The 27,129-nt window shown below is 46.6% G+C and overlaps 1 protein-coding gene across 4 annotated transcripts in view; it reads right to left on the bottom strand.

Annotated features, from left to right (window-relative positions):
* DOK2 (docking protein 2) overlaps nt 1-27,129 on the bottom strand; it is a 90,296-nt gene that overhangs the window by 17,865 nt on the left and 45,302 nt on the right. For all 4 annotated transcript variants that reach the window (XM_073557121.1, XM_073557119.1, XM_073557120.1 and 1 more), the window contains exon 2: nt 2,174-2,461. In XM_073557121.1, coding sequence (XP_073413222.1) covers nt 2,174-2,398 — 225 coding nt within the window. In that variant the 5' untranslated portion in view covers nt 2,399-2,461. The remainder of the gene's footprint in view (nt 1-2,173; nt 2,462-27,129) is intronic.

Genomic DNA, 27,129 nt, shown 5'->3' with positions numbered 1-27,129 from the left:
TTCCCTCTTCCTTGGGCACTTACCTATCTTCGGGCTGCCCAACATAATTTATTAAACACTAGATGGAGGCCTGATGCTATCGCATCGGGAGGGCACAGAGATATTCTCACCTTCCGACAGCCCCCGATCTCCTCTCCACGCTCCCGGCATCTTCTGGTCCCAGTAATGCTTAGCGCCAAGGACCGGAGATTACATCACTCTCGCGAGAGCGCAACATCATCAGCGGTCTTTTGTGCAAAGCATTACTGGGACCGGAAGATGCCGGGCGCGTGGTGAGAGGAGGGAAAGAGTCTGGGAGCTGTCGGAAGGTGAGTATATCACTATTTTTTATTTTAATTCTATTTTTTACAGGTTTATGGTACCCAGGGCCTGGAGGACAGTCTCCTCTCCTCCGGACCCTGGGTACCATCCGCACATTGAGTGCTGCGCCGGTCATCTCCAGGCGCAGTCCAGCCACGAATTGGCATGACGCACGCCGCTGCTACCATCAGGAGATCTGTGGCGCTAGCCACTGATCTCCCGACGGTTGCCGCGGGTCATCTCCTGCCACACAGAGGTCAGCGGCTAGCGCCACAGATCTCCTGATGGTAGCGGTGGCGTGCGTCGTGCCAATTCGTGGCCGGACTGCGCCTGTCTCTGATTGGTCGCGGCAAGCCGGGCGCCACCAATCAGCGACGCGGGATTTCCGGTACAGAGAGACAGACAGAATTAGACGATTATATAGATTGGCATGCTTTCAATGAGGTTGTTTTATGGTTGTTTTTAGGAATATTCTGCTGAGCTGAATGCACTTTAGCACAAAAATCATCAAGATCTGCTGCTGGCAGCTCCTTTTACAATTGCCGATCAATGACATCCCAGATGTGCTCAATGTAAGGCAAGTCTGGAGATGTTGCAGGCCATGGTAGCATGTTTAGGTCACACAGGCTAGTCAAAGTAGAATGAGCAACATGCGGCCTGGTGTAATGTTTAAAAAGCTTCTGGGACACTTTGGAGAAATGGCTTTAAAACTGATTCCACTACCAAATCAATGTTATTGTACCTACAATAAGCACAACACCAAAAGAAAACATATCGACCATAAGTCCCAGGTTTAAAATATAAATTTTATTGATATAACAGGATAGAAATTAATGAAGTAAAGCATCACTGTGTGAGATGAAAAATTCTTTTGTATATGCTGAAAAAAGGGGCAATACTATCCAAATATAGGGGCATACCAATGCGTCCAATAGTGCTAAAAAGTATACATTCCATGAACAATAAAAAACATGCTACTGTGCAGTGCATAAAAATAAACAATGTGAATCATATGTAAGTGTACATCATAAGAACAAAATTTTAGATATAAATAAGGTGCACCAAAAAGTATTTAGAATAAAGTGCAGTGCTAGTGCATAATAAACAACCAGTAGGTGTCAGTACACTGGTATGCCACATAGACAATCAAGATAATACTGAGAGACAACAGAAGGTGTCAGTATGTAAATTGCTCGTCTACAGACCAGGATGAATGAATAGTACAACGTGAAATAAAGATGTAAAATAAGTGTAGAATAGTGACTTACAGTATATACTGCTCCTGGTCTCCTAGGATAGACGCCCTCCCCAACGCGCGTTTCGGCACGTTGCCCCTGGGACTTATGGTCGACATGTTCTCTTTTTGTGTTGTGCTTTTTGTAATTTCTCAGCTGTCCTAATAATTAACAATTACGTGTCCAGTTAGCGAGCTAGCAGCAAATACCACTTGGTTTTGATATTTATTTACAATTGTGGCTGCTGGCCCTTCTACTCCATTTTTTGTGTGGTTGTACCTACAATGAAGACTATAGGGGTTCGGATACCATACATTATGCCACCACACACTGTAATCCTGGGAGGAGGTGTAGTATGATGATATCCAGTGAAGGCATCTTCATAACATTGCCCACGTGGTCTCCAGCCCAATCTTCAGCTATCATTGCATCAAATAGAAAATTGGGACTCATTCCTGAAGAAGATAAATCTCTATTCCAAGCTTTATTGCTTCATACCATCCATCCACATGTGAAGCTGCATGAATTGGCCATCATGAGGGAAAGTTACACCTACTCCCAGGACTATGATGTGAACTGGGATTCACTGGGGTTGCACAATCTGGCGTCAATAAGTACCAGCTACTCAGGAAACTCACCTGTGGAAATGCCAAACCGCAGAGGGCCCTCACCCAGTTTGGCTGTTCGGGGATCTCACTAGCGATCAGGTAGACCCTCTGTGGCGTCTCGATGCTGAATGCCCGAGTATCCTTTGGACAACTCTCTCCACAACGATCTGATAAACTCACACATTCGCTGAGTTGTAACAGTTTCCAGCATTCTTGCTTACGTCCTGTTTCAGGGGGTTGGGTGCCCTCGTACATCTCCAAGCGTGCCAGGCCGCTGGAAGTAGCTTCATATAACAGTGCCCATACTTTCTTCCATTTCTGTGGAGGGGAAAAAAACAGATTTAATATATTGGTGTTACCTAATGACAAGAATCCCTATGCCTTACACACCTGTCAATGCCTTCAATTAAAAAAAATTAATCAAAGTAGAACACATAAAATATGATTAGAGGAGACATTAGTACATTGAGTGCACATGGGCAAATCATCAAAATCCGCTGCTGGCAGCTACTGTGTAATTGCTGATGAATAATGTCCCAGATGTGCTCGATGAGGAAGACAAGTCAGGAAACTTTGCAGGCCATGGTAGCACATTTAGGCCACACAGTCTGCTTACCTCCCTTGAGAAAGCGTGCTTCTAGTCACGCGAAACGCGCGTCGGGCGTTCCCTCCACCTGGTCCCGGTTCCACTTAGCCTCCACCCTTACATCTGGTAAGATATTGCTCTTCAACTTGACCATACTTATTTTTGCACACTGGCTTTTATAATGGCTTCACAAATTGGTGTAGGAGCTCTCTAACCGGAGGATGGGGAATTAGCAGACACTGGTTATTTACCTGACTGTTGCTATATTTTTTCTTAAACCATATATACTGTCTTGCTATTTTGATACTATATGGCTGGGTGTTTTTCCCAGATAATTCTGTCTTCTTCCTGTGGTGTTGTTTTACTTTGTCTGCGTTTGTATAATGAGATATATATGTAAACTAATAAAGATGTATTTTTACTATATTCACCCAGTTAATCTTATTTCCTCCTTGCATGCACAGTCTACTCACAGTAGCATCAGCAATATGCAGCCTGGCATTGTCGTGTTGAAAAATGGCTTTTGGGACACTTTGGAGAAAGTAATGCACGACTGGTTAAATTACAAAATAAAAATAAGGGAGTCCAAGTGACCAAACAGCAGCTTTTCCCATTTTGCTTCTCACCATATTGGATAAATATTGTATAGTTTACTATTTGTGACATTTATGCACACAGCAATGACAAATATGTTCATTTTATTTTTAGGATTTTATTTACTTTTATTTATTGGGGTAGAAAGGTGGTAGTTTGTGCTTTTTTGTACATTTGTAATGTTCACATTTTTTATTAGTCATTAGAAGATAGTCATTAATGACTTGGGCAGGATGTTGTAATTTTCCTGCTGCCGAAATAATTTGAAGCCAATCAGACGCCTCCCTGATGGTTTCACATGATGGATCAGTATCTCCCTGTATTTCTCAGCATTGAGGACACCATTAAAGGGAATTTGTCACCCCATTTTTGGACTATCAGCTACCGGCTATTTTTTTGCATATAAGATGCGACCACCGCCGTCAGGGGCTTATCTACAGCATTCTGTAATGCTGAATCGGATCTGGAGGGTGTCGTGATCCGGTCCGGCGCCTCCCATCTTGTAGCGGTGACGTCCTCTTCTTTGCTTCCCGCCGCGGCTCCGGTGCAGGCGTACTTTATCTGCCCTGTTGAGGGCACAGTGAAGTACTGCAGTGCGCAGGCACCGGACCTCTCTGACCTGGTCCGGCGCCTGCGCACTTCAGTACTTTACTCTGCCCACAACAGGGCAGAGCAGTGCGCCTGCGCCAGAGCAATGACGGGATGCAAAGAAGAGGATGTCACCGCTACAAGATGGGAGGCACCGGACCGGACCGCGACACCCATTGGACCAAAATCTGACCCGGACCGCCCCTGGGTGAGTATAATATAACTAATTTTTCTTCTCTTTTAGGTTACATCAGGGGTTTATCTACAGCATTAGGGTACTGTCACACTTAGCGATGCACCAGCGATCCCGACCAGCGATATGACGCGGTCAGGATCGCTGGTGCATCGCTAAGTGGTCGCTAGTGAGCTGCCACACAGGCAGATCTCACTAGCGACATCGCTGGGGACGGGGATCGCTACTTACCTGTCACACCAGGCGATCCTGCGTCCTCCCGCCCGGCTCCACGCGTCGCTCGTCGTCACAGCAGGAAGCGCCGCAGGAAGCAGACGACGAGAAACAGTCCAGCCTGTTCTCGCGCGATCAGCGATAAGCAGCGGGGGAGCGGTCGTAGGTAAGTATCAGACACAGCGATATCGCTAGCAATATCGCTATAACGTCACAAGTTATAGCGATATTGCTAGTGATATCTCTTAGTGTGACATGCCCTTTACAGAATCCTGTAGATAAGCCTCTGATGGCGGTGGCCGCATCTTATATGCAAAAAAATAGGTGCAGCTCCACAATTGCAGGACCTTCCACCATGTTTCCCTTTTCTTGAAGAACCTCATTAGTGTGCCGCTCCTCCAACCCTTCAGTGAACAAATTGCCTTCTGTTAGCCAAATATTTCACATTTTGTTTCATCAGTCCAGAGCACATGTAGCCATTTTTCTGCAACTCAGTTCCTATGTTTTGTGCTTAGTTGAATCATTTGGCCTTGCTTCTATGTATTTTTTTGGCCGTAATTCTTCCTTGAAGACCACTTCTGGCCAGGTTTCTCCAAACAGTAGACAGATGACGCTGGGTCCCACTGGTTGCTGCCATTTCTGAGCTGATGGCACTTCTGGCCATTTTCTGATTTCTAAGGAACGTAAGCATGACGTGTCTTTCATCCGTTGCACGTTTTCAATAACTTCGTCTATGGTCCTTAACAAAGCTCATTTCCTGGTGTTCTCAAAGCTGAGAAACACAGGCAAAAATGTATCCATCATGTAATACCATCAGGGAGGCTTTTGATTGTCTCCAAATTTATTATGCAGCAGGGCAATGACGCTAAACATACAGCCCATATCATTAACAACTATTTTTAGCGTAAAGAAGATCAAGGCGTCTTGGAAGTGATGATCCGGACCCACAAAGCACTGATCTCACATCAACTAGTCTGGGATTTCTTGAAGAGACACAAGGATTTGCACAAGCCAACACAACAGAAGATCTGTGGTTAGTTCTCCAAGATGTTTGGAACAACCTCCCTGCTCAGGTCCAAGTTTAAGTCACATAGAAAGATTAAAAAAAATGTAAAAAGCCATAAAAGTTTGAATCACCTCACTATGAAAACAGATATATAAACATCTTCCTGTCTGTAACAGCCTGATAAATATGATAAATGTAAAGAAAAAGAATTGACATTCTTTGAACCATCGTGACTAAGGGTGGTTTCACATTTGCGCTTCCAGCAGCGTCGGCCTGCGCACGGCCGCCGCTAAGCCCCTCCCCTGCCACGCCTCCTCTGGTAGCTCCGCCTAGAGGCGCATGACACTGCATGCGACCTGCATCCCCTATCTTTAGCACTGGGGACGCAGGCCGTGCGCAGGTATGTGTTTGGCGGCGCATGCGTCCTTTTGACGGTGCGAGGAGCGCACCAAATTGCAACAGGTTGCGTTTGGCGCCGGTCAGCGCACCGTCAAAAGGGCGCAAGCGCCGCCAAACGTATACCTGCGCACGGCCTGCGTCCCCAGTGCTAAAGATAGGGGACGCAGGTCGCATGCAGCGTCATGCGCCCCTAGGCGGAGCTACCGGAGGAGGTGCAGGAGGGGGCAGGCTTAGCGGCGGCCTGAAACGCTAATGTGAAACCACCCTAACAAAAAAATGCAAAAAAAGTAATTAAAGCATTATATGAAACAATAAAAACTGCAGTTTGACAAGGATAAAAACAATTCCTTATAGAGCATCATCAACAAAAATTTAAAAAGTTCTGGCTCTCAGAAAATGGCACTACAAACCACATTTTTTATTTTAGAATGTTCTGATTTTTCTATTACAGTAAAGTATAAAGAAATAAAAAAAACATTGGCATCAGCGTAATCGTACTGAACGAGATAATCATGTTGCCTGGTCATTATTACCGTAATAAAAGTGACACCCATGAAAACAATCATCAGAATTCAGCGACGTGATGTAAATGGTTTAGTTTAAAATGACAACTGGTTTTGACTTGTAAAAAGGTGAGGAAAAGTAACGATAGCACAAAAATGAAAATTGTGCCGTGAGCAAGAAAAGTCACACAATTAGCATATAACCACATTGTCACTTGATTTCAGGATTAATACACCTATAATTAAATAGGTCAACGTTGTGGAGTAATATAGGTTAGGTTTAAGGAAAAATAAAGTATCCCAGGAAAATCACGGTCTCCTTCGGGGACAATCAGGCAAGCAGTTATTGGTTCCCGCTTTTGAGCCTGAGCATACTACCTCTTACAGCCTTCGGGAAGTTGTGTTTTTCTTATTTTGCCCTGACTCATTCTAGATCATTAGTTTACAGTTTGTTGATTGCAGTAGGGGTGGAGAGCTCCTATCCCTTTCATTCAGACACAAGAGAGGAAATTGGGTCGGAATCTTCATTCAGATGGATTATGGAATTAGGACCTGGAATATTATGGAATAAATTCCTCCTCCTGACACATAAACTCTTGATCTCCTGTAGACTTCAGGAGCCCAACTATAAAATTGGCTCATGCTGGTAACCCCTGACAAAATACACAAAATATACCCTACATCTCTCCCAAGATCTTGGTGCCGAGACCTCCATCTGCACATGCGCCTCCCCCGGCAGCCATTTTTCCCAGAGTCCACCGAATAGTAAACCATGCAAGTGTGAGGGCTCTGGGCTTTCACAAAATGTCGGCAGAGCCCCGCACCACTGAACACCCGCAGCAGCGCACATCCGAATAACCCTCATCCTAGCCTGCAGCCTTCAGCAACGCTCCACTCTTGCCTATTCCAGCAGAAACTCTGGGACCCTGCTTCACCTCAGCGGGTAAGGTATATCCACATTTTCCCCCAAAATTTGGGGGGGAAAAAGTGTGTCTTATAATCCGAAAAATACAGTACCGTATATACTCTAGTATAAGCCGAGATTTTCAGCCCATTTGTTAAGGCTGAAAGTCCCCCCCCTCTCGGCTTACACTCGAGTCATATACACCAGGGAGTCGGAGGGGGGAGGGGAGCGGGGGTGTCAGATCATACTTACCTTCTCCTGGCGCATCTCTGCAGCCCCCCCTGCTTCTCCCACGGTCTCAGGCGCTTTCCTTCAGTGGTCAAGTGGTACCGCTCATTAAAGTCATGAGTATGTGCATATTCATGACTTTTTTGAGTGGTACCATGTGACCGCTGAAGGAAGGAATAGCTGCCGGAGACCGTGAGAGCAGTGGGGCTGCAGAGACCACGCCAGGAGAGGGTAAGTATATGCCATATTCACCTGTCCCCGTTGAACCGCCGTGCGCCACTCTGTCCTCGGTGTCCTCTGGCTGTGATGTTAAGGTCAGAGGACGCGATGATGTAGTTAGTGCACACCATGCCCTCTGCCTGAACAGTCACTGACAGAGGACCCGGAAGACAGAGCGGCGTGCGGCGGTGGAACGGGGACAGGTGAATATCAGAGATGCCGGGGCCTTGAGCCAGCAGTGACACCGGCACCTGTCCCCCATAGTGCGCCAGTGTCCCCGCCTGCTCAGGACACCGGCACCTGGCCCCCAGCGACAAGAGGTGAGTATGTCATTTTTTTATTTGCAGCAGAAGCAGCATATGGGGCCTATTCTATGGAGCATCTTATGGGGGCATAATCTATGGAGCAGCATATGGGGCATAATCTATGGAGCATCTTATGGAGCATTTTATGGGGGCATAATCTATGGAGCAGCATATGGGGCATAACCTATGGAGCATTTTATGGAGCATCTTATGGGGCATAATCTATGGAGCATTTTTTGGTGCAGCATATGGGCATAATCTATGAAGCATCTTATGGAGCATCTTATGGGGGCATAATCTATGGAGCAGCATATGGGGCATAACCTATGGAGCATTTTATGGGGCATAATCTATGGAGCATTTTATGGCGCAGCATATGGGGCATAATCTAAGGAGCATCTTATGGGGGCATAATCTATGGAGCAGCATATGGGGCATAATCTATGGGGCATAATATATGGAGCATCTTATGGGGGCATAATCTATGGAGCAGCATATGGGGCATAACCTATGGAGCATTTTATGGAGCATCTTATGGGGCATAATCTATGGAGCATTTTATGGCACAGCATATGGGGCATAATCTATGGAACATCTTATGGGGCCATTATTAACCTTTGTGCAGCATTATATGGGGTGTATTTTGTATGGAGCATCTTATGGAGCCATCATGAACTATATGAAGCATTATATGGGGCTCCTGATTCAATATGGATATTCAAAACATTTAACCTACTGATGTTTCAATTAATTTTACTTTTATTGGTAACTATTTTTATTTTTGAAATTTACCAGTAGCTGCTGCATTTTCCACCCTAGGCTTATGCGCGAGTCAATAAGTTTTCCCATTTTTTTGTGGCAAAATTATACTCAGGTCGGATTATACACGAGTATATATGTTAAGTTAATTGAAAATCATTCCTTCTTCACTGTAAAGTAAGATCTCGTTTAGACATCAGTGATGTTTGGCGTACACAAAAAATTGTGTCATCAGTATTTCCATCAGACTTTAATCAGTGTTTTTGACCCGATTTTCATCAGTGTTTGGTCCGTGTCAGTTTTTATCAGCAATGATGATCACGGATGGATAAAGAAATTACAAAGCTTCTTCTATCCATTACAATGCTAATCACAGACTACATAATGATGGCTTCTGATTTTCAGGAACCCATAGATTTGTATGACTAAATTTAAACATGTGCTTCCCAAAAAACACAGGTATGTGAACAGCCCATAAACTATAATAGAAAACACTGGTAGAATTTGTATATGAAAAACAAACATCTGAATGAAGCCAAAAATCAACAAGGGCTTTTTAAGACCCTTCGACTTAATGGCCCATTCAGACATCAGTTTTTCGCATATGAGTTGTAGCCGTGTTTATCACCAGCACTCTTATCTATGACAGTCTATGCGGCTGTTCACATGTCCATAATTTTTTGTGGACTGAGTGATCCGTGCAAAATTGCAGAGACATGGTGTTAGGAACAGCGGAACGCACTGAATAAAAATAAATAATAAAGTGTGTTCGCCGCTCGGGGTCCACCGTGCAGTAGATGTTACACCGCTGCTAGGTAACGACAGACATGCTATATGGCAGTATAATGCGCACGGGTTAGACTTCACCCAAAGTGCGCAAAGCAGGCTCTGTTCACACACAGAGGTGCTGCAACAAAAACATACGAAAACGCTGAGCCTGTTAGTATCACACCACAGGGAAATGCACACACGGTATCTGGTCACAGGAGTAGGACCCTAGGCAGAGGAGCTGCGTCCGTCTAGACCTACCGTGTGTGCGGCGTCGCTACTGCGGATGCCAAGGAGGGCTGCAACTGCAGCGCGGCGTAGAGAACGGCCGCTAGTCGACAAAGCTAGGAGGCAGGCGCAATGTCGGACGCTAGAGTAGAGGTGCGGAGAGCACAGTGGCCTAAGGCTTGCCACTGACTGGTGCTGACTGCTGCACTAATTCCCTAACCACATGCGTAATATCAGAGGGAAGGGGTTTCAGATGAGTCAGTCACCAGAGTCATACATCCATCACCATTCACACATTAGCTTGAAAAGTCTATACTAGCGCATGGCCGAATGGTCATGCGAGCTTTTTATAGCTGTGCAGGGCCTTCCAGATTTCCGAGATGGACCAATGAGATCTGGAGCAGGACCTGGGCACATGACTCCCGATCTCCAATGGGAGATCGCCTCGTGAGCATGCCCAGTAGGAGCACAGAGGAACTTAATCTTTGGAGTGGTCTGCTGCAAAGTAATCTTCTCTGCAGTAGATAGACGGCAGGAGACCGCAGAACGTGAGGCTCTGGATATCTGCAGAGCAGGCACAGAAACCAGACGCCTAACACATGGTGAATACTGATTTGAAAGTTGTTTAAATTCGGCAATACAAGTCTATGGGTCCATGAAAAAAATCAAACACCACTCCGATGATATACAATTGCGCTCTGTTTTTCACTGACTGTTACATAAGAGAAGGTAGATAAACTTTTTTATTTTTTCACATATGAGAAAAACTTCTGAAAATCTGACAAAACTATGGCCATTATAAAAATAATTGATGAAATTTGGTCTGTTTTTCTTGTATGTGAAAAAAAACTGCCATCTGTATGAGGCCTTGGGGCTCAATTATACGTCTGATTTTTCCACTTCCGTGAAAATTTTAGATCAGACTTTGACAAGAGCGTGGTACGAATGTCATCAATTTTTCTCATACGTGGAGAGATAAAAACAAAAAAGAGTTTTTCCACCTTCCCCTATGTAACAGGTTGTGAAAATTGAAAGACATGTGAACAGCCTTATAAACTATCACACGGATAACACTCGTAGGTGAAAATAGGAGGTGTGAATGAGGCCTAACTGTGGGATAATTCTTATCCAGGCTTTGAAAATTTTCAACTGAACCATTTTGGTTAATGGCGGCTGCTGCTCTGGATGCAAAATTGTGAATGGAGGAGATCAGAACAGAAGATAACTAATCAACTTTACATCTTGGCTGCCATGGTCCCAATTCACTACTTAGTCCTGACTTCCATAGATCTAGTGACAAACTCAGCTCTGCTACATCGCTGGGTTCTTTGGTATACCGCTGGTCAATTTTATTTTGGCTTTTGTGATACACTCAGCTCTTTTATAAATTCGAGTAAACTCTGCCATATCTCTGTGCTGCTCAGCTCTGCTTCACCCGCTCCTCATTGCTGAGTCTACTCTACTTCTTTGGCTCCCATTTGCTCCTTCTGTAGCCGTTCTACCAGAACACCTTCCGTCATTCCATCTGGATGTCTCTGCTGCACCAACCTCATTTGTCTGTGCTGCATCACAACTGCTCATCCAGACCAAGGTCTTTGAGAATCCACCTCATCAAGAGGGAAAGGACACACATCTTCTCCCTCATTCCATACATCGCTATATGAAGGGACTCTACCATCCTCCTTGTGAGACTAGATAATGTTATGCGTCAAGTTGTGAGGTGGATCAATGAAAGCCCTTGGTCTGGATGACAGTTCTAATGCAGCACGGACACATGAAGTTTCACGGAAATGTGATCTAGTTTTTTCAGCTGAAGAGACTGGGCAACAAGCAGAGAAGCAGATTAGTTAGCAGAGTCAAGCTAGTTGCCCAGCGGTGAGGCAAAGCAGAATATATATTGGAATATTATGCATTATGTGTAAGACATATAGCAGAGCCCAGAGATGTAGCAGCGCTGGGTATGCGAGGAGACTCAATGTAAAGATGATCAGCAGAGTTGCACAAAGTAGCAGAGCCCAGGGATGTAGCAAAACTGGATACATCAGGTGGCACAATTGCGTGATGATAGGCAGTTACTACCACCTGAGTCGGCCTGCATGCCCTGAAAGCATGACCTCAGTGGAGCGCATCAGGTTACCATGCTACCCTGATGCACAGAAGAAGCTGGTCGAGGCAGAATGAGTGCAGAGAGGCTGGAGCTGGGACAGGTGAGTAACATATGCACTTGACTATTATTTATTATAATCTTACCCTTAATCCACATTTTCTTTTTTTCTATCGTTCCTACCTTTCTTTCTGTTTCTTAAAGTTAAATATCTAAAGTAATAATTAGTTTGGATATATTATTACATCTTTCCTGAAGACTCGGTATCAGTGTCGGACTGGGGTGCCAAGGGCCCACTAGTAACATTGACGTTGGGGGGGCCCACTTTTCACCTCCATACACATTGCACAACTCTCGTTCACAAATTTACCTATATCTATATAATAAACTGTCTAGTTTGGTTAATGAATGATGAGATGCTGCTTTTTTTTTCTGTACAGCGTGAAACAAGTGAATTATGCCAAGCACTGCCCATACAGTGGGGTTGGGGGCCCAGATCTGCACAGGGGCCCACCGGGGGATTCCCCTGTTCCCCTCTGGGCCAGTCCGAGCCTGCTCGGAATTGTCCTAAATAATCTATATGATAATTTCTCACATGTTCATTGCAAGCTTAATCGTCAGCATTCCTACATTCATTCATGTACCAAGACTGAAGTAATTACTTTTTTCAACCAGATTCAAACAGATTTTTCAACCATATCAAAAGTCCCAAATAAATGAAATGATTTAGCAACTAAAGAGACTCTATCATGAAATCAAAAGGGCCAGTTTTTGTTCCTATTTTATTCCCTCTGCTTTCCTAAATATTCTGCTTTTTATTTCTTTTAAACCTGCCATACAGTTCCAGAGATATGGATCTTTTTATTTACTACTCATTTTTATTGTCTTGCTTACAGGGTAATTAAGCAGAACATCCTAAAGTCACGCCCCAGAGGATCCTGTAAGTCACGCCCCCTTAGTAAATACCATCAAAATCAACGCTAGATAAAAAGGTCCATATTTCTGGAACCATATGGAGCATTTAAAAGAAATAAAAAAAACTGAATACTCCGGGAAACAGTGGTAATAAAATAAGAAAAAAATCAATCACTTTTGACCTGGTGAAAGTTTTTTTCATAGAATGTTAAAAAAAAGACTGCAAAAAACCTGTCACCAATTCAAAAGTGATCGATTTTTGTTTTCTTATTTTATTCCCACTGTTCCCTGGAGTCTTCAGTTTTTATTGTTGTCTTTACGTACGTAATATTGTCTTTAAGTAATTTTTCTTTTATTGCTTTATCAAGCTTCCTACTTTTAGCCCCTTTAAAAAAAAATATCATGAAAACACCTTTTATATATAAAAGAAAATAACTATGTCCTGATGACATGCATAATATTCTTGAAGATTTAATTAAATTCTGGGTAGGGATTGTACTCTCTCAGGTGCAACGGAGTCAATCAGGAGGCACGTTCCTTTTAAAAGTTCACAGGGTTTATTGCTTCATAACCCATAATGCAGCACATAACACAAGGAATAGCCTTTAGCTCAGGCGAAAGCAATCATAAGTGTCCATTATTTCAGGCTCAGTCCTGGAGCCTCAGCAAACACAGGAGGCTTATCCCTCCTCACATACAGCCAATATACACAGGCCTCATTGGGTCAGCAACCTCAGCATGTGGTCTTCAGGAAGGTAGCACACCTTCCTCCACCTAGGCCTGCCAGGACCTTCCACATGGCCCAATCAGATCCATGCGCTCTCTCATGTGACCTTCCCTGGCCACCTTATATGGTCCATAGCCACGCCCACCGGGTCACATGGCTATGACCTCATCGCAGGTCCTATATCAGATTCACACCCACTCACCCACATACAGCCTAGTAAGGGCGTTTTTAGACACACGCCCCTGGGTGGGTTTGTAGGTAGCTGGTTCCGCCCGTCTCACCAGCTACCTGGAAAGCTCTCGCTGACACAGTGTATGAACAGCTCAGCAGTGCCTCTGCTGATCAACACACATATTCAAGCTTCCATCCCAAGGCCACCTACCTTGGGATACATAATGGTCATTCAGCATTCTATACCCATTACCACAATGGATATGCCTGTAGGCCCGTCCTGAGACACCCACACAGCGCCCCCTAGCGGACATAGTGGTCACTACACCACATCTGGTATTGAATTTCGGCTACTGAGGAAGTGAAGAATCTGCACGGGTAGGAGCTGCTGACACTGTTGGGGAAGTAGTGCTTATGTAATTCCCATGCTCTATCTCCCATCTACGCAGACCCCTGGCCCAGTCTGCACCAACATGATTGTTAGTTCTTTTCTGAAAGTAAAGCTAAAAAAACAGTGGCCAGATTAAAGAAAATAAGTATTGTCCACTAGTAGGGGCTTACGGTGACGAGTTTCAGGCTGAAGCTGAACTTCTGTTTTATCTGTTGGTGGCTGCAAATAACTTGGTCAAAGTGGAGTGAAAACTTCAGAAGTTGCAAAATTTTACTGTAGCCTCCAGTTGCGGCAAAATTTTGCGGCTTTTCAAAGCTTTAAAAACTTTGATCAGTCGTGCCCATTATGTCCACAGCAGCACAGAAACCAAACGGAATAGCAGCTCTGCAGGGATCATAAAACAGCTAAAATTGGCTGCGTCTCTCTTCCCCATATGTGGGGTGACCCATCCCTCACAAGATTTTTCACTCTACACAATATTACCAAACAGAATAAAGGTAAGCCACCCAAAAGATTCCTCTGTATCTAAAAAAAAATCTAAATTGCAAGCAATATCTGTTGTTGTTCCCTATAATATAGTCTTATAAAATAAATTATTGGAAAGGCAGCATCCACATCTGATGCCATACACCAGTCTGCACATGTTAGTCACAGGAAGTGAAAACTGATGCGTCAGTGATCACAATATAAATAACTGAAATTTGCAGAATGATGTAAAGAAGCCGAAATATGAGGTACAGGAGATTTCTATTTACCGCTTGTTTCACTGGTAACGGGCACAGTGCCTTATGTATAGGGGCGATAAAAAGAAACTACTCCACACATGGTGGAACGGTGGAGCGCTATTGTGCCTACACAGGGAACCACCTCCTTTGTCTAGCGCCTTAGATGCCGTGGTGATTAGTAGCCACGGCATTTAAAAGGTTGATTGGCCAGGATCAGAGGTTTCTCCTTGATTTTGGACTGGTATTACAGCTCAGTTCAAATTGGCATATTGAAAGTTCAATGAGGATTTTGGCACACATTATGCATTTCAATTCTTTTAAAATTTTCATTCTACATCTAACATACATATAACATAGTAACATAGTTTTGAAGGCTGAAGGAAGACCTTATGTCCATCTAGTTCAGCCTATTTTTAGTGCAGCCGTTCTGCATTGTTGATCCTGGGGAAGGCAAAAAACCCACAGAGTAGCAGCCAATTTTCTCCATAGGAAAAAATGTTCCTTCCCCAAAGCTGGGTCAACCATCTACCTATAATATTCTGTTATTTGTAACCTTCTATACTGTTACTCACAAGAAAAGCATACATTCCTTTCTGAAATTCATTCAGTGAGTTGGCCATCACCACTTCCTCAGGAAGAGGAGATCATTATCCTCATCCACCAGGTTGCAACCCCATCTGCATTTTTTTTCTTTGTTATTAGCCATCTCTCTGAATCTGTCCTCATGCAGCAGTTTATCAAGAATAATCCACTTTTTTCTTCAAGTAACTTTCTTGCATCTCAGTCACCACCTTTTGTTTTGATCCTCTTTACCTCAGGAAGGAGTTGCGTTTCCCTCTGCTTTGCTTGCAGGCCCCATCAACATTGGCACTGTTGTATCATGACTCCTACTGGAGCCTCCTGACAATACTCACCAAGGTGGCTCATGTCCTGGTAGCCATAAGTGGAAATATACTTCTGGGACCTCTGCACTCCCCAGCCTTTCTTCATAAGTTCGGCCTCTCCTCTGTGAGCACTCAGCTTTCCTCCAGAATAATTGCAGTAATTTGCACTTGTTAGCTTATCTTCCATGTTGGAAGCCATGTGGCTTCTCTGGGTCTCCACAGACCCTGGAGAGTAGCATCATTACTGTGACTCCTGGTGGAACGGCTCACCCGAGTCTTCTGGGGTGCTGGCCATTTGCTGGCTTCTCTTGCTTCCCCCACCAGGCTGGTTGGGAGAACAGGACCCTGAATCTTGGGTTCTTCACTTATACCCAGGGCCGCCATCAGGGCATTACTGCCCTTACTGCTAGTGAACAGAAGTAAAGAGCGGGGGCCCACAACTCATTTGCTTCGGCCCCAGGGTATCATGTGCTGGTGCTTACATCTCATCAAAATGGCGTGCAGCCCCAAGGGAGTCCCTCTGCCTCCTCTGTGACACGCTGGTGATGGCATGTACGCAATGACATCATTGCATACAAGCTGTCATGTAAGAGCGCCAGGAAGCCAGCCAGAAGTGGAGCTGCAGAAGATCGTATTAGAGGTAAGTGTATAGAACTTTTTTTTTTAATATAATTAATTAAATGTTCGTGGGGGACAGCAAGTGATGAATTGGGAGTGGAGGGTGGGGAGAGCAAATGATGAATTAGGAGTGTGGGGCAGGGAGAGCAAATATTGTATTTAGAGTGCGGGGTGGGGAGTGCAAATGATGAACTGGGAGTGCGGGGTGGGGAGAGCAAATGATGAATAGAAAGCTGGGGTTTGGGAGAGCAAATCATGATTTGGGAGTGGGGGTCGGGGAGAGCAAATGATGATTTAGGAGTGGGGGGAAGAACAAATGATAAATTGGGAGTGGGGGAGCAAATAACAAATTGGGAGTGGGGGGTGGGAAGAGCAAATTATGAATTGAGGGTGGGGGACGGTGGAGAGCAAATGATGAACTGAGGGAGAAGGGTGGGAAGAGCAAATGATGACATGAGGGAAGAAGGGAGAGCAAATGATAATGAATTGAGGGTGGGGAGGAAAGAAGATGATGAATTGACGGTGGGGGACAACAAACGATGAATTGGGGGTGGGAAAGAGAAAATGATTATGAATAGATGGTGAGGTCGGGAACGAGAGAGGACATGACATAATGAATTGGGGTGGATGGGGGGCATGTAAATATAATGAATCTGGGGAGCAGGAGGTACACAGTGGGGGACATTTTTGGATGATGGAATGTGACTGGTAATGAATTGGGGGAACGAGTAAAGGTGGAAATTAATTTATATATTAATTGGTTGGGAAAGTGGTTATTTATAGTTAGTAGGGGCACAGTGGTGGATTACAATTCATATTTGGAATATAGTGGGTTGCTTAATAACTAATTACATATTAATGTTGGGTGCACGTCTGTATAGTGTAGAAGTTGGGGAATGTGCTCTGGAAGCTGTGCTCTAAATAACTGTGTTATTTTATGTAGAAAAGAGTCCTGGCTAGAAGAATTGATTGGCAATCTGCGCTGAATGAAGGAGACAAGTGAGGATGAAGGAGTTCAACTAAAGATGTCACCGGTAAGTCAGTGTGTTACCTGTACACTGACACTATACACTGTATACTGTGTACAGAGCTCCTGTGTATAATGCCACTGGTGATCACTGTATTATCTGTACACTGACACTATATACAGAGCTCCTGTGTATAATGTCTCTGGTGATCACTGTATTATCTGTACACTGGCACTATATACAGAGTTCCTATGTATAATGTCACTGGTGATCACTGTATTATCTGTACACTACATACAAAGCTCCTGTGTATAATGTCACCAATGACCACTGTATTACCTGCACACTGACACTATATACAGAGCTCCAGTGTATAATGGCACTGGTGATCACTGTATTACCTGTACACTGACACTATATACAGAGCTCCTGTGCAGGGGTGGATTAAGGGTAGCCAGGGCCCCGGGCTGTTCAGACTCTGTGTGCCCCCCGGTCTTGTGACGGGGTCGGGAAGTCACTAGTTTTCATGACGCATATGGTGCGTCAAGGGGCGGGAAGGGGTTAAACACTGAGGTAAAAAAACCTCTGCAAATACGCAACGTGTGCACGAGGCCTCACAAATACTGAGGTAAAAAACACAAAATACTCAGCGTGTGCACGAGGCCTTATAAATACTGAGGTAAAAACTCACCAAATACTCAGCGTGTGCACGAGGCCTTACAAATACTGGAAGGCTTCCACCCAACATCTAGTCCTGACTCACCTGTACCTAACATCAAAACCAGCTAATAGTCTGCAATCACCTGCTGACCTGGACCCATGACCTGTCAGACAAGTTACTTCACATAAGTCACACAGAGGCTTCTACTTCATGAACTTCCCCAGATAGAACCAGCCTCCGATGTGCAGCCTGTGGCCGGATACACAGGAAGAGGCGCTCCTCATCACAGGCTGTGCCCAACATGTCAGCAGAGGTGTTAACGCCACAGACAAGTCGCTGTGTCCTCACACACTGGACACGACGCTGCATCTGGAGACGAACAAGTGCACATTGCGCAATGTTAGTCATGTCCCAGATCATAGAATCATAGAATCGTAGAGTTGGAAGGGACCTCCTGGGCCATCTGGTCCAACCCCCTGCTCAAAGCAGGATTCGCTAAATCATCCCAGTCAGATGTCTGTCCAGCCTCTGTTTGAAGACTTCCATTGAAGGAGAACTCACCACTTCTCGTGGCAGCCTGTTCCACTCATTGATCACTCTAACTGTCAAAAAGTTTTTTCTAATATCTAATCTGTGTCTCTTCCCATTCAGTTTCATCCCATTGCTTCTAGTCTTTCCTTGTGCAAATGAGAATAAAGTTGATCCTTCTACAATGTGACAGCCCTTTAGATATTTGTAGACAGCTATTAAGTCTCCTCTCAGTCTTCTCTTTTGCAAACTAATGTTCAGCATGTGGAGGACCAAGGGGGGACCAAAAAAGACCCCAGGATTGGAACAGGAGCATGGGAAAGTGGATAGCGGTCAGAGGGGCATGGTTTATATAGGGGTCGGAGTAAGTAAATATATATATATGCGGACAGCGCACACATGCACAATCCTCAGGTTGTATAACTTTCAACTGGTCAAAACATTTCTCTCAGTAGGCTAAGAAAAAAATGTGGCAGGAATAAAGTACACCTCATAGTAACTTATGTGTGAGACAGAGGTGACGAGACCCGCCATCTCGTGCCCACCTTACTAGAGGTGCCCACATATAACAAAGTTGATGGAAACAGATGACTTCCACCATGATGATTGGTTACCAGCCACCTGACCACACCCATTTCACAACTAGTCACACCCATGTCCACGCCCCAACCACACCAATTTAGCACTGCTGATCACACTGACTGGTACTGAGGGCACAGTAGCTGGTACTGTGGGCACACTGACTGGTACTGAGGAAAAGAAAGAAAGAACAGAGAGAAAAAAGAGAGAGAAAGAAAGGAGAAAGAAGAAAGAGAGAAACAGAGAGTAAGGAAGAAAGAACAGAGAGAAATAAAGAAAGAGGGGAAAGGCTTTGTATGCCTCCTACACACGGCTTCGCTCCGTACACCTCGTACACACACGGCTCCACTCAGTACACACATGGCTCCACTCTGTAAACCTCGTACACATGCGGCTCTGCTCCGTACACCTTATACACATGCTACCACGCTCAGTACACCTTGTACACACATGGCTCTGCTCCGTAAACATTGTACACATGCGGCTTTGCCCCATACACCTCGTACACATGCGGCTCCGCTCCGTAAACACACGGCTCAGCTCTGTACACCTCGTACACACGCGGCTCCGCTCCGTACACCACGTACACACACGCAGCTTCGCTCCGTACACCTCGTGCACACATGCGGCTTCTCTCCATACACCTGATACACACACGCAGCTTCGCTCTGTACACCTCGTACACACACGCGGCTCCGCTCCGTACACACATGGCTCCACTCCGCACACCTCGCACTCGCGCAGCTCCGCTCCGTACACCTTACACATGCGGCTCCGCTCCGTAAACACACGGCTCAGCTCTGTACACACAGGGCTCCGTTCCGTACACCTCGTACACACACGCGGCTTTGCTCCGTACACCTCGTACACACACGCGGCTTCGCTCCGTACACACATGCGGCTTCGCTCCGTACACCTCGTACACACACGCAGCTTTGCTCCATACAATGCGTACACACACACGGCTCCGCTCCGTACACGCGTGGCCCTGCTTCGTACACCTCATATACGCGCAGCTCCGCTCCGTACACCACGTACACACGCGGCTCCGCTCCATAAACACACGGCTCAGCTCTGTACACACAGGGCTCCATTCCGTACACCTCGTACACACACGCGGCTCCGCTCCGTACACCTCGTATACACACGCGGCTCCGCTCCGTACACACGTGGCTCCACTCGGCACACCTCGCACTCGCGCAGCTCCGCTCCGTACACCTCTTACACACGCGGCTCCGCTACGTAAACACACGGCTCAGCTCTGTACACACAGGGCTCCGTTCCGTTCACCTCGTACACACACGCGGCTTTGCTCCGTACACCTCGTACACACACGCGGCTTCGCTCCGTACACATGCGGCTTCGCTCCGTACACCTCGTACACACACGCGGCTTCGCTCCGTACACACATGCGGCTTCGCTCCGTACACCTCGTACACACACGCAGCTCTGCTCCGTACACGCGTGGCCCTGCTCCGTACACCTCGTACACACGCGGCTCCACTCCGTAAACACACGGCTCAGCTCTGTACACACAGGGCTCCATTCCGTACACCTCGTACACACACGCGGCTCCGCTCCGTACACCTCGTACACACATGCGGCTTCGCTCCGTACACCTTGTACACACATGTGGCTTCGCTCCGTACACCTCGTACACACACGCAGCTTCGCTCCGTACAACTCATACACACACGCGGCTCTGGTCCGTAAACACACGGCTCAGCTCTGTACACACAGGGCTCCACTTCGTACACCTCGTACACACACGCGGCTTTGCTCCGTACACCTCGTACACACACGCGGCTTTGCTCCGTACACCTCGTACACACGTGGCTCCGCTCCGTACACCTCGCGCACACGCGGCTCCGCTCCGTACACCTCGCGCACACGCGGCTCCGCTCCGTACACCTCGCACGCGCGCAGCCCTGCTCCGTACACACACGGCTCCGCTCCATACACGTCGCACGCACGCAGCTCCGCTCCGTACACCTCGCACATTCACGGCTCTGCTCCATACACGTCGCACACACGCAGCTCCGTTCCGTACACCTCGTACACACACAGCTCCGCTTTGTACACCTTGCACACACACGCAGCTGCATTCACCCTGTAAACCCCTCCTGGCCCCACACATAATTCCCTCTTCCAGCACCAAGACAACCAGCACAGCAGTCCCACATACAATACATTGAGGGCTGTGTACACAGGACCTGTGATGAGGTCACAGGAGGGGGCGTCAGGAGTCACGTCATGTAACCCCTGACTCCTCCCCTCCTGTGACCTCATAACAGGTCCTGTGCGCACAGAGCAGGGATTTATTAGTGAGGGGCTGGCGCTGCAGTGGCCGGTGGGTCTGGGAGGGGGAGGCAGGGGTCGGTACATGGGGGCGTGGCGCTATGGTGGTGTATTATAATGGGGCAATTTGCAATTTTCCTTGGGCTGGTGGGCCCCCCCACACTACTGGACCCTGGGCTACCGCCCAGATTGACCTCATTATAATCCACCACTGCTCCTGTGTATAATGGCACTGGTGATCACTGTATTACCTGTACACTGACAGAATATAACAGCTCCTGTGCATAATGTCACCGGTGATCACTGTATTATCCGCACACTATATACAGAGCTCCTGTGTATAATGTCATTGGTGATCACTGTATTACGTGTACACTGACACTATATTCAGAGCTCCCGTGGCACTTATGGTAGTATTAGTATTGTTTTTTTATTATTGATCAGTATTGTAGTTTTCGGTCACTATGTGGTGGTAATATGTGGTCTGGTCACGGTGTGGCGGTATTTGTTCATTTTATGTGGTATTATTCGGTAGCTATGTGGTATTAATATGTTGTGTGGTCATGATGTGGTGGCATTTGTCCCTTGTATGTGGTATTATTTGGCAACTATGTGGTGGTAATATGTGGTCTGGTCATGGTGTGGTGGTATTTGTCCCTTGTATGTGGTATTATTTAGTCACTATGTGGTGGTAATAAGTGGTCTGGTCATGGTGTAACGGTGTTTGTCCCTTGTATATGGTATTATTCAGTCACTATGTGGTGGTAATATGTGGTCTGGTTTTGGTGTGGTGGTATTTGTTCCTTGTACGTGGTATTATTTGTTCACTATGTGGTGGTAATATGTGGCCCAGCCATGGTGTGGCAGTATTTGTCCCTTGTATGTTTTATTGTTCACTATGTTGTGGTAATCACTATGTTGTGGTAATATATGGTCTGGTCATGGTGTGTTGCTATTTGTTCCTTGTATGTGGTATTATTCGGTCACTTGGTGGTATTAATATGTGGTCTGGTCATGATGTGGCGATATTTGTCCCTTGTATGTGGTATTATTCGGTAATTATGTGGTCATAATATGTGGTCTGGTCATGGTGTGGTGGTATTTGTCCCTTGAATGTGGTTTTATTTAGTCACTATGTAGTAGTAATATGTGGTCTGGTCATAGTGTTATGGTATTTGTTCCTTGTATGTGGTATTATTTGTTCAATGTATGTGACACTTTCCCTGAAAGAAAAATAAATAAAAATATACCTAAAAAGAGTATTGCATATTTTAAGAAATGTTTAATAAGTAAGGCTATGTGCACACGTAGCAGAAAATTTCTGCTTAAAATCCTGACTCCCTTCCCAGAAACCGCAGGTTTTTTTCTGCGCATTTTCCGCACGAGTTTTGCCCGGTTTTTGCGCAAAAAACTCGCGGCTTTTATGAGTTTTTTTCCGCGCAGTTCCTGACACATAGAACTAGCCAGAAATGCAGAAAAAAAATGTGAAATTAATGAGCATGCTGCGTTTTTTACCGCAAAGTGTTTTTTTCGTGGTAGAAAACGCATCAATATGCACAGAAATTGCAAAATGCTTAGAAATGAATGTGAAGCTTATTTTTACTGTGGCGCCCCTGAGGCTCAGTCGCCACAGAGGTACTGCACCTTCTCCTAAGGTGTAGTACCCCACCATCCGGGTAAGGTGGGAACTCCTTTCCACACTCCAACACTCGCATCCCACATAGCAGGATAGTTCTGCACAACCACAGTGAGGTGTCTCTCTCCTCCTAGACATTAGGAGTGCCTTGGTGGTTCCCTGCATGGAACACTGATGTGCTGGGAGGTGGGTGGAGTGGAGATCCATAAAAAAGGTTTGGAAGGTTTAAAATTACAGGTCAGTCTGACGGAAGGTCAGTGAGGAAGGAAGCCACTCGGGAGGAGTGAGGATCCCTGGAGGAAGGGATGGAGGAAGGAGTGCTGCAGCTGCCTCAGTGATCTGAGCCAGCTGGCACGGGGAAGGAACAGAAGAAGGATGTAGAACTGCAACCTAAGCTTCCATAGGAAAGAGGAGAGAACAGAAAGGAGTTGTGGGTTGGAAGAGGAACCCTACCTATAGGTTCTCAGCGCAAGGCCGGGGCCGGGTCACCGAGGTTGTATGGACACTTATGGTTCTGCAGCAGACACCGGTGGAGTAGTTGGCTGTAAATGCACTACTCCCATCTAAGACTTGGGGCACAACAGTAACTGAATAGAGAGCCAGGACTCCGGAGAAGGGAGTCCTCGAGAGAGGCTACAGCAGTCTGCCATAAAAGTAAAGTTGATAGGAACATCTGACAGGAGCAACTCCAGAGTACCACTTTACTGGAGCTCTTCACACTAAAAGGCGCAATAGAGGAGTAATTCAGGAGAGGTACATGTTGTCAGAGTGTTGGAGAGGAGAACCCTGACTTGCCCGGGAGGTTGATTGAGTATCTGCCCCGGAGGACACTGCACGGAGGCAGGCACCAGTGTGTACCACGGACTGTGAGTAAAGCTTTGGAACTGCAAGCCCTGGTGTCTTCCATTCATCTGTGCGCTAACACCGTCAGCACCGCTACATCTGGGTACCAACATTCCTCACACCACCTGCGCCTATTCTCATCTATTGCAACTACACTGCCCTGGGGGTACAGCTTCACCTGTGGGGAGCTACACCATCTATACTGCAACACACCATCAGCCCCAGAGGATCTGCACACAGCGTTGGCTTAACATCTTGCTTGCCAAACACCACAGGTGGCGTCACGAACTATTCCATTCCATTAACTACAAACCATTACTTGGGCGCCCAGGGCCACGGACTGGGTCACCGCTGCTGTGACACATCCCACTGACACCGGCCCGGTACCGAGTACCAGGCAGCCCTGGGAGGGCGACCCAATTTTGACGTCACGAACAGGATGACGAGACCCGATACCATCGGATTCTGTGCGCCTGAAATTTGTGAGACTTTATACTTTTGAAATTGTGCAGAAGACCTGATTTAATAGACTGTAACATGGACATTAGAAATGGCCGCTGGCGCGGAGAAGGGCGTGAAGAGATGGGAGGTCCTAGGAAAAGACCGCGAAGAGTATTGGGCCTTCCCTGCCTGAATTACTATGTGACAGCGACATGGCCCACCCCCCGAGGGGTTCGTATGCTGGCTTGGTATGGAGGCGCTGGAAGAAGACGCCGCCCCCGGAAGGAAGGGCAGAAGAAGCCAGTGGCGGGAAAGGGGGCGAGGCAGGAAGAACACCAGAACACCATTCTGGAGAGTGAGGGAAGGAGGCCTGCGGAGCGCGGGGAAACGGATCTCCCCGGCGCCATGGCTGAAGGCTCCGACCCGATCTCAGGGATGAATCACCAACAGCTGGAGGGCGAGATTATTCAGCTGATGCGCCGACTGCGACTGAGGCGAGTACTATGGACTTTAAACCTGCAGAGCGCCCGGGAGGGGCCTACACCTGCGGAACCCGCGACACCGGTACCCGACGCTGCTGCACCGGATCTTTTCCTGGCAGACCTTGCAGAGCTTGGAGCCGCTGCCATGCCATCGGCAGCGTATACTGTCCCCTCTTTGCCACTGATACCGGAGTTGTACACAGCCCAGGGTGCAGAAGCGGAGGAAGAGAAGCTCCCGCTCGGAACTGACGCAGCTGCGCAGGCCCCGCCAGCGACCCCCGCGGAACCGGAGCTGCTGATGGCTCCACCGCCGTCCCTGGTGTCTCACCGGGCAGTGCCTATTGCCACCACGCCTGCACCGAAGCAGAGTCTGCACAGCCGGGAACTCCCAGGTATATACCCCGGCCTTCCTAATGGGTTCATGGGGAGGAGGACCCTGCTGCTAGGGGTACTGTTGGAGCCGGCATGCCCGATCCGACATCTACAGGGAAGAGGGGGGTCTGGATCATTTTGGGACGGTGATCTCGGGATCCCTTTACTGCCAAGTCCCCAGGTAGTTGCCTGCCAGCGCCGACAAGCTGCAGAAGCCTTAGGAGCTAGACCTCGTACCAGGACAACGGAACCACCTATCGAGGAGGGGCAGTTGATGGGCATTGAGATACATCATGGGTTCCATTTGCCAGAGCTTCAAGGCCCTTTTGCAAGAAATCAGAATAAGGATGAGGATTGAGGACAGTTCCAGTTCGGCTTCCAGAACCCCAGGAGGGGACCACAATTAAGAAAAATTTACAGTAAATCTCGTTACCCAGGAGGGTTTGTTTGCACCAGTTGTGCCTTTTCGTTCATCATGTTTTTGTTTTTCTGGTAGCACTTTTGTTGCCTAGTTTTTGCAGTGGCAGCGTTCTTCAATTTTGAACTACAGTGATCATGAACTTGGAGTGTATCACAAACTCTCTTGTAAATAGTTTGCACCTCTTTAGGTGCTCTCTCTTGGTTTTACATAAGGACACTTTGCGAAGATGATGTTTTACATAAGGACACTTTGCGAAGATGTTTTACATAAGGACACTTTGCAAAGATGATGTTTTACATAAGGACACTTTGCAAATATGATGTTTTACATAAGGACACTTTGCGAAGATGATGTTTTGCATGGACGCTTTTCGAAGATGATGTCTACCTCAAAGGACACTGCAAGAAATCCCGGCTGGGAGCGGTGTCCAGCACTTACAAGAATAATTGTTGAATGTTTTACTGTAAAGTATTTGATAATGTGTTCTATAAGAGTATTAGTAACTGAGAAATGGCTTTTAGATAGAGAATTGAGAAATAAAGAATTGAAAGTAGACAGGTGACGGACCAGGTACTTGCGGTCAGCGTCTTGCGTCTAGAAGAGACAGTGAAAGTAGAAAAATAAATGTGTACTAGAGAAGGAAAAGCTGAATAATACTGAAGTGATAGTGAGTCACAGATAATGGCACTTAGAATGAAAAATTGCACTTTTTGACTTGAACCTTAGATAGTTAAAAAAGAATTGTTTGTAACGTTCAAGAATAAGTACCTCCTATACTAGGAAGCTTAGTATAACAATTGTTTATGCAACATTATAAAAAAAATTGTTTGTTCCTGTACTGTCAACTTTGTTGCCTTGCAGCCCGTGGACGTGCTGTTTAATGGGGGGGTATGTGGCACCCCTGAGGCTCAGTCGCCACAGAGGTACTGCACCTTCTCCTAAGGCGTAGTGCCCCACCATCCGGGTAAGATGGGAACTTTTTTCCACACTCCAACACTCGCATCCCACACAGCAGGGTAGTTCTGCACATCCACAGTGAGGTGTCTCTCTCCTCCTAGACAGTAGGAGTGCCTTGGTGGTTCCCTGCATGGAACACTGATGTGCTGGGAGGTGGGTGGAGTGGAGATCCATATAAAAGGTTTGGAAGGTTTAGAATTACAGGTCAGTCTGACGGAAGGTCAGTGAGGAAGGAAGCCACTCGGGAGTGAGGATCCCTGGAGGAAGGGATGGAGGAAGGAGTGCTGCAGCTGCCTCAGTGATCTGAGCCAGCTGGCACGGGGAAGGAACAGAAGGAGAAGGACGTAGAACTGCAACCTAAGCTTCCATAGGAAAGAGGAGTAGAGAGAACAGAGAGTTGTGAGTAGGAAGAGGAACCCTGCCTATAGGTTCTCAGCGCATGGCCGGGGTCCGGTCCCCGAGGTAGTATGGACACTTATGGTTCTGCAGCAGACACCGGTGGAGTAGTTGGCTGTAAATGCACTACTCCCATCTAAGACTTGGGGCACAACAGTAACTGAATAGAGAGCCAGGACTCCGGAGAAGGGAGTCCCCGAGAGAGGCTACTGCAGTCTGTCATACAAGTAGAGTTGATAGGAACATCTGACAGAAGCAACTCGAGTACCACGGTACTGGAGCTCTTCACACTAAAAGGCGCAATAGAGGAGTCGTTCAGGAGAGGTACATGTTGTCGGAGTGTTGGAGAGGAGAATCCTGACTTGCCCGGGAGGTT

This window comes from Dendrobates tinctorius, unplaced genomic scaffold, assembly GCF_039654945.1.
Source record: "Dendrobates tinctorius isolate UK_male_01 unplaced genomic scaffold, ASM3965494v1 ptg000245l, whole genome shotgun sequence".
NCBI classification, from domain to species: Eukaryota; Metazoa; Chordata; class Amphibia; order Anura; family Dendrobatidae; genus Dendrobates; species Dendrobates tinctorius.
This window is presented reverse-complemented; position numbering and strand designations above follow the sequence as displayed.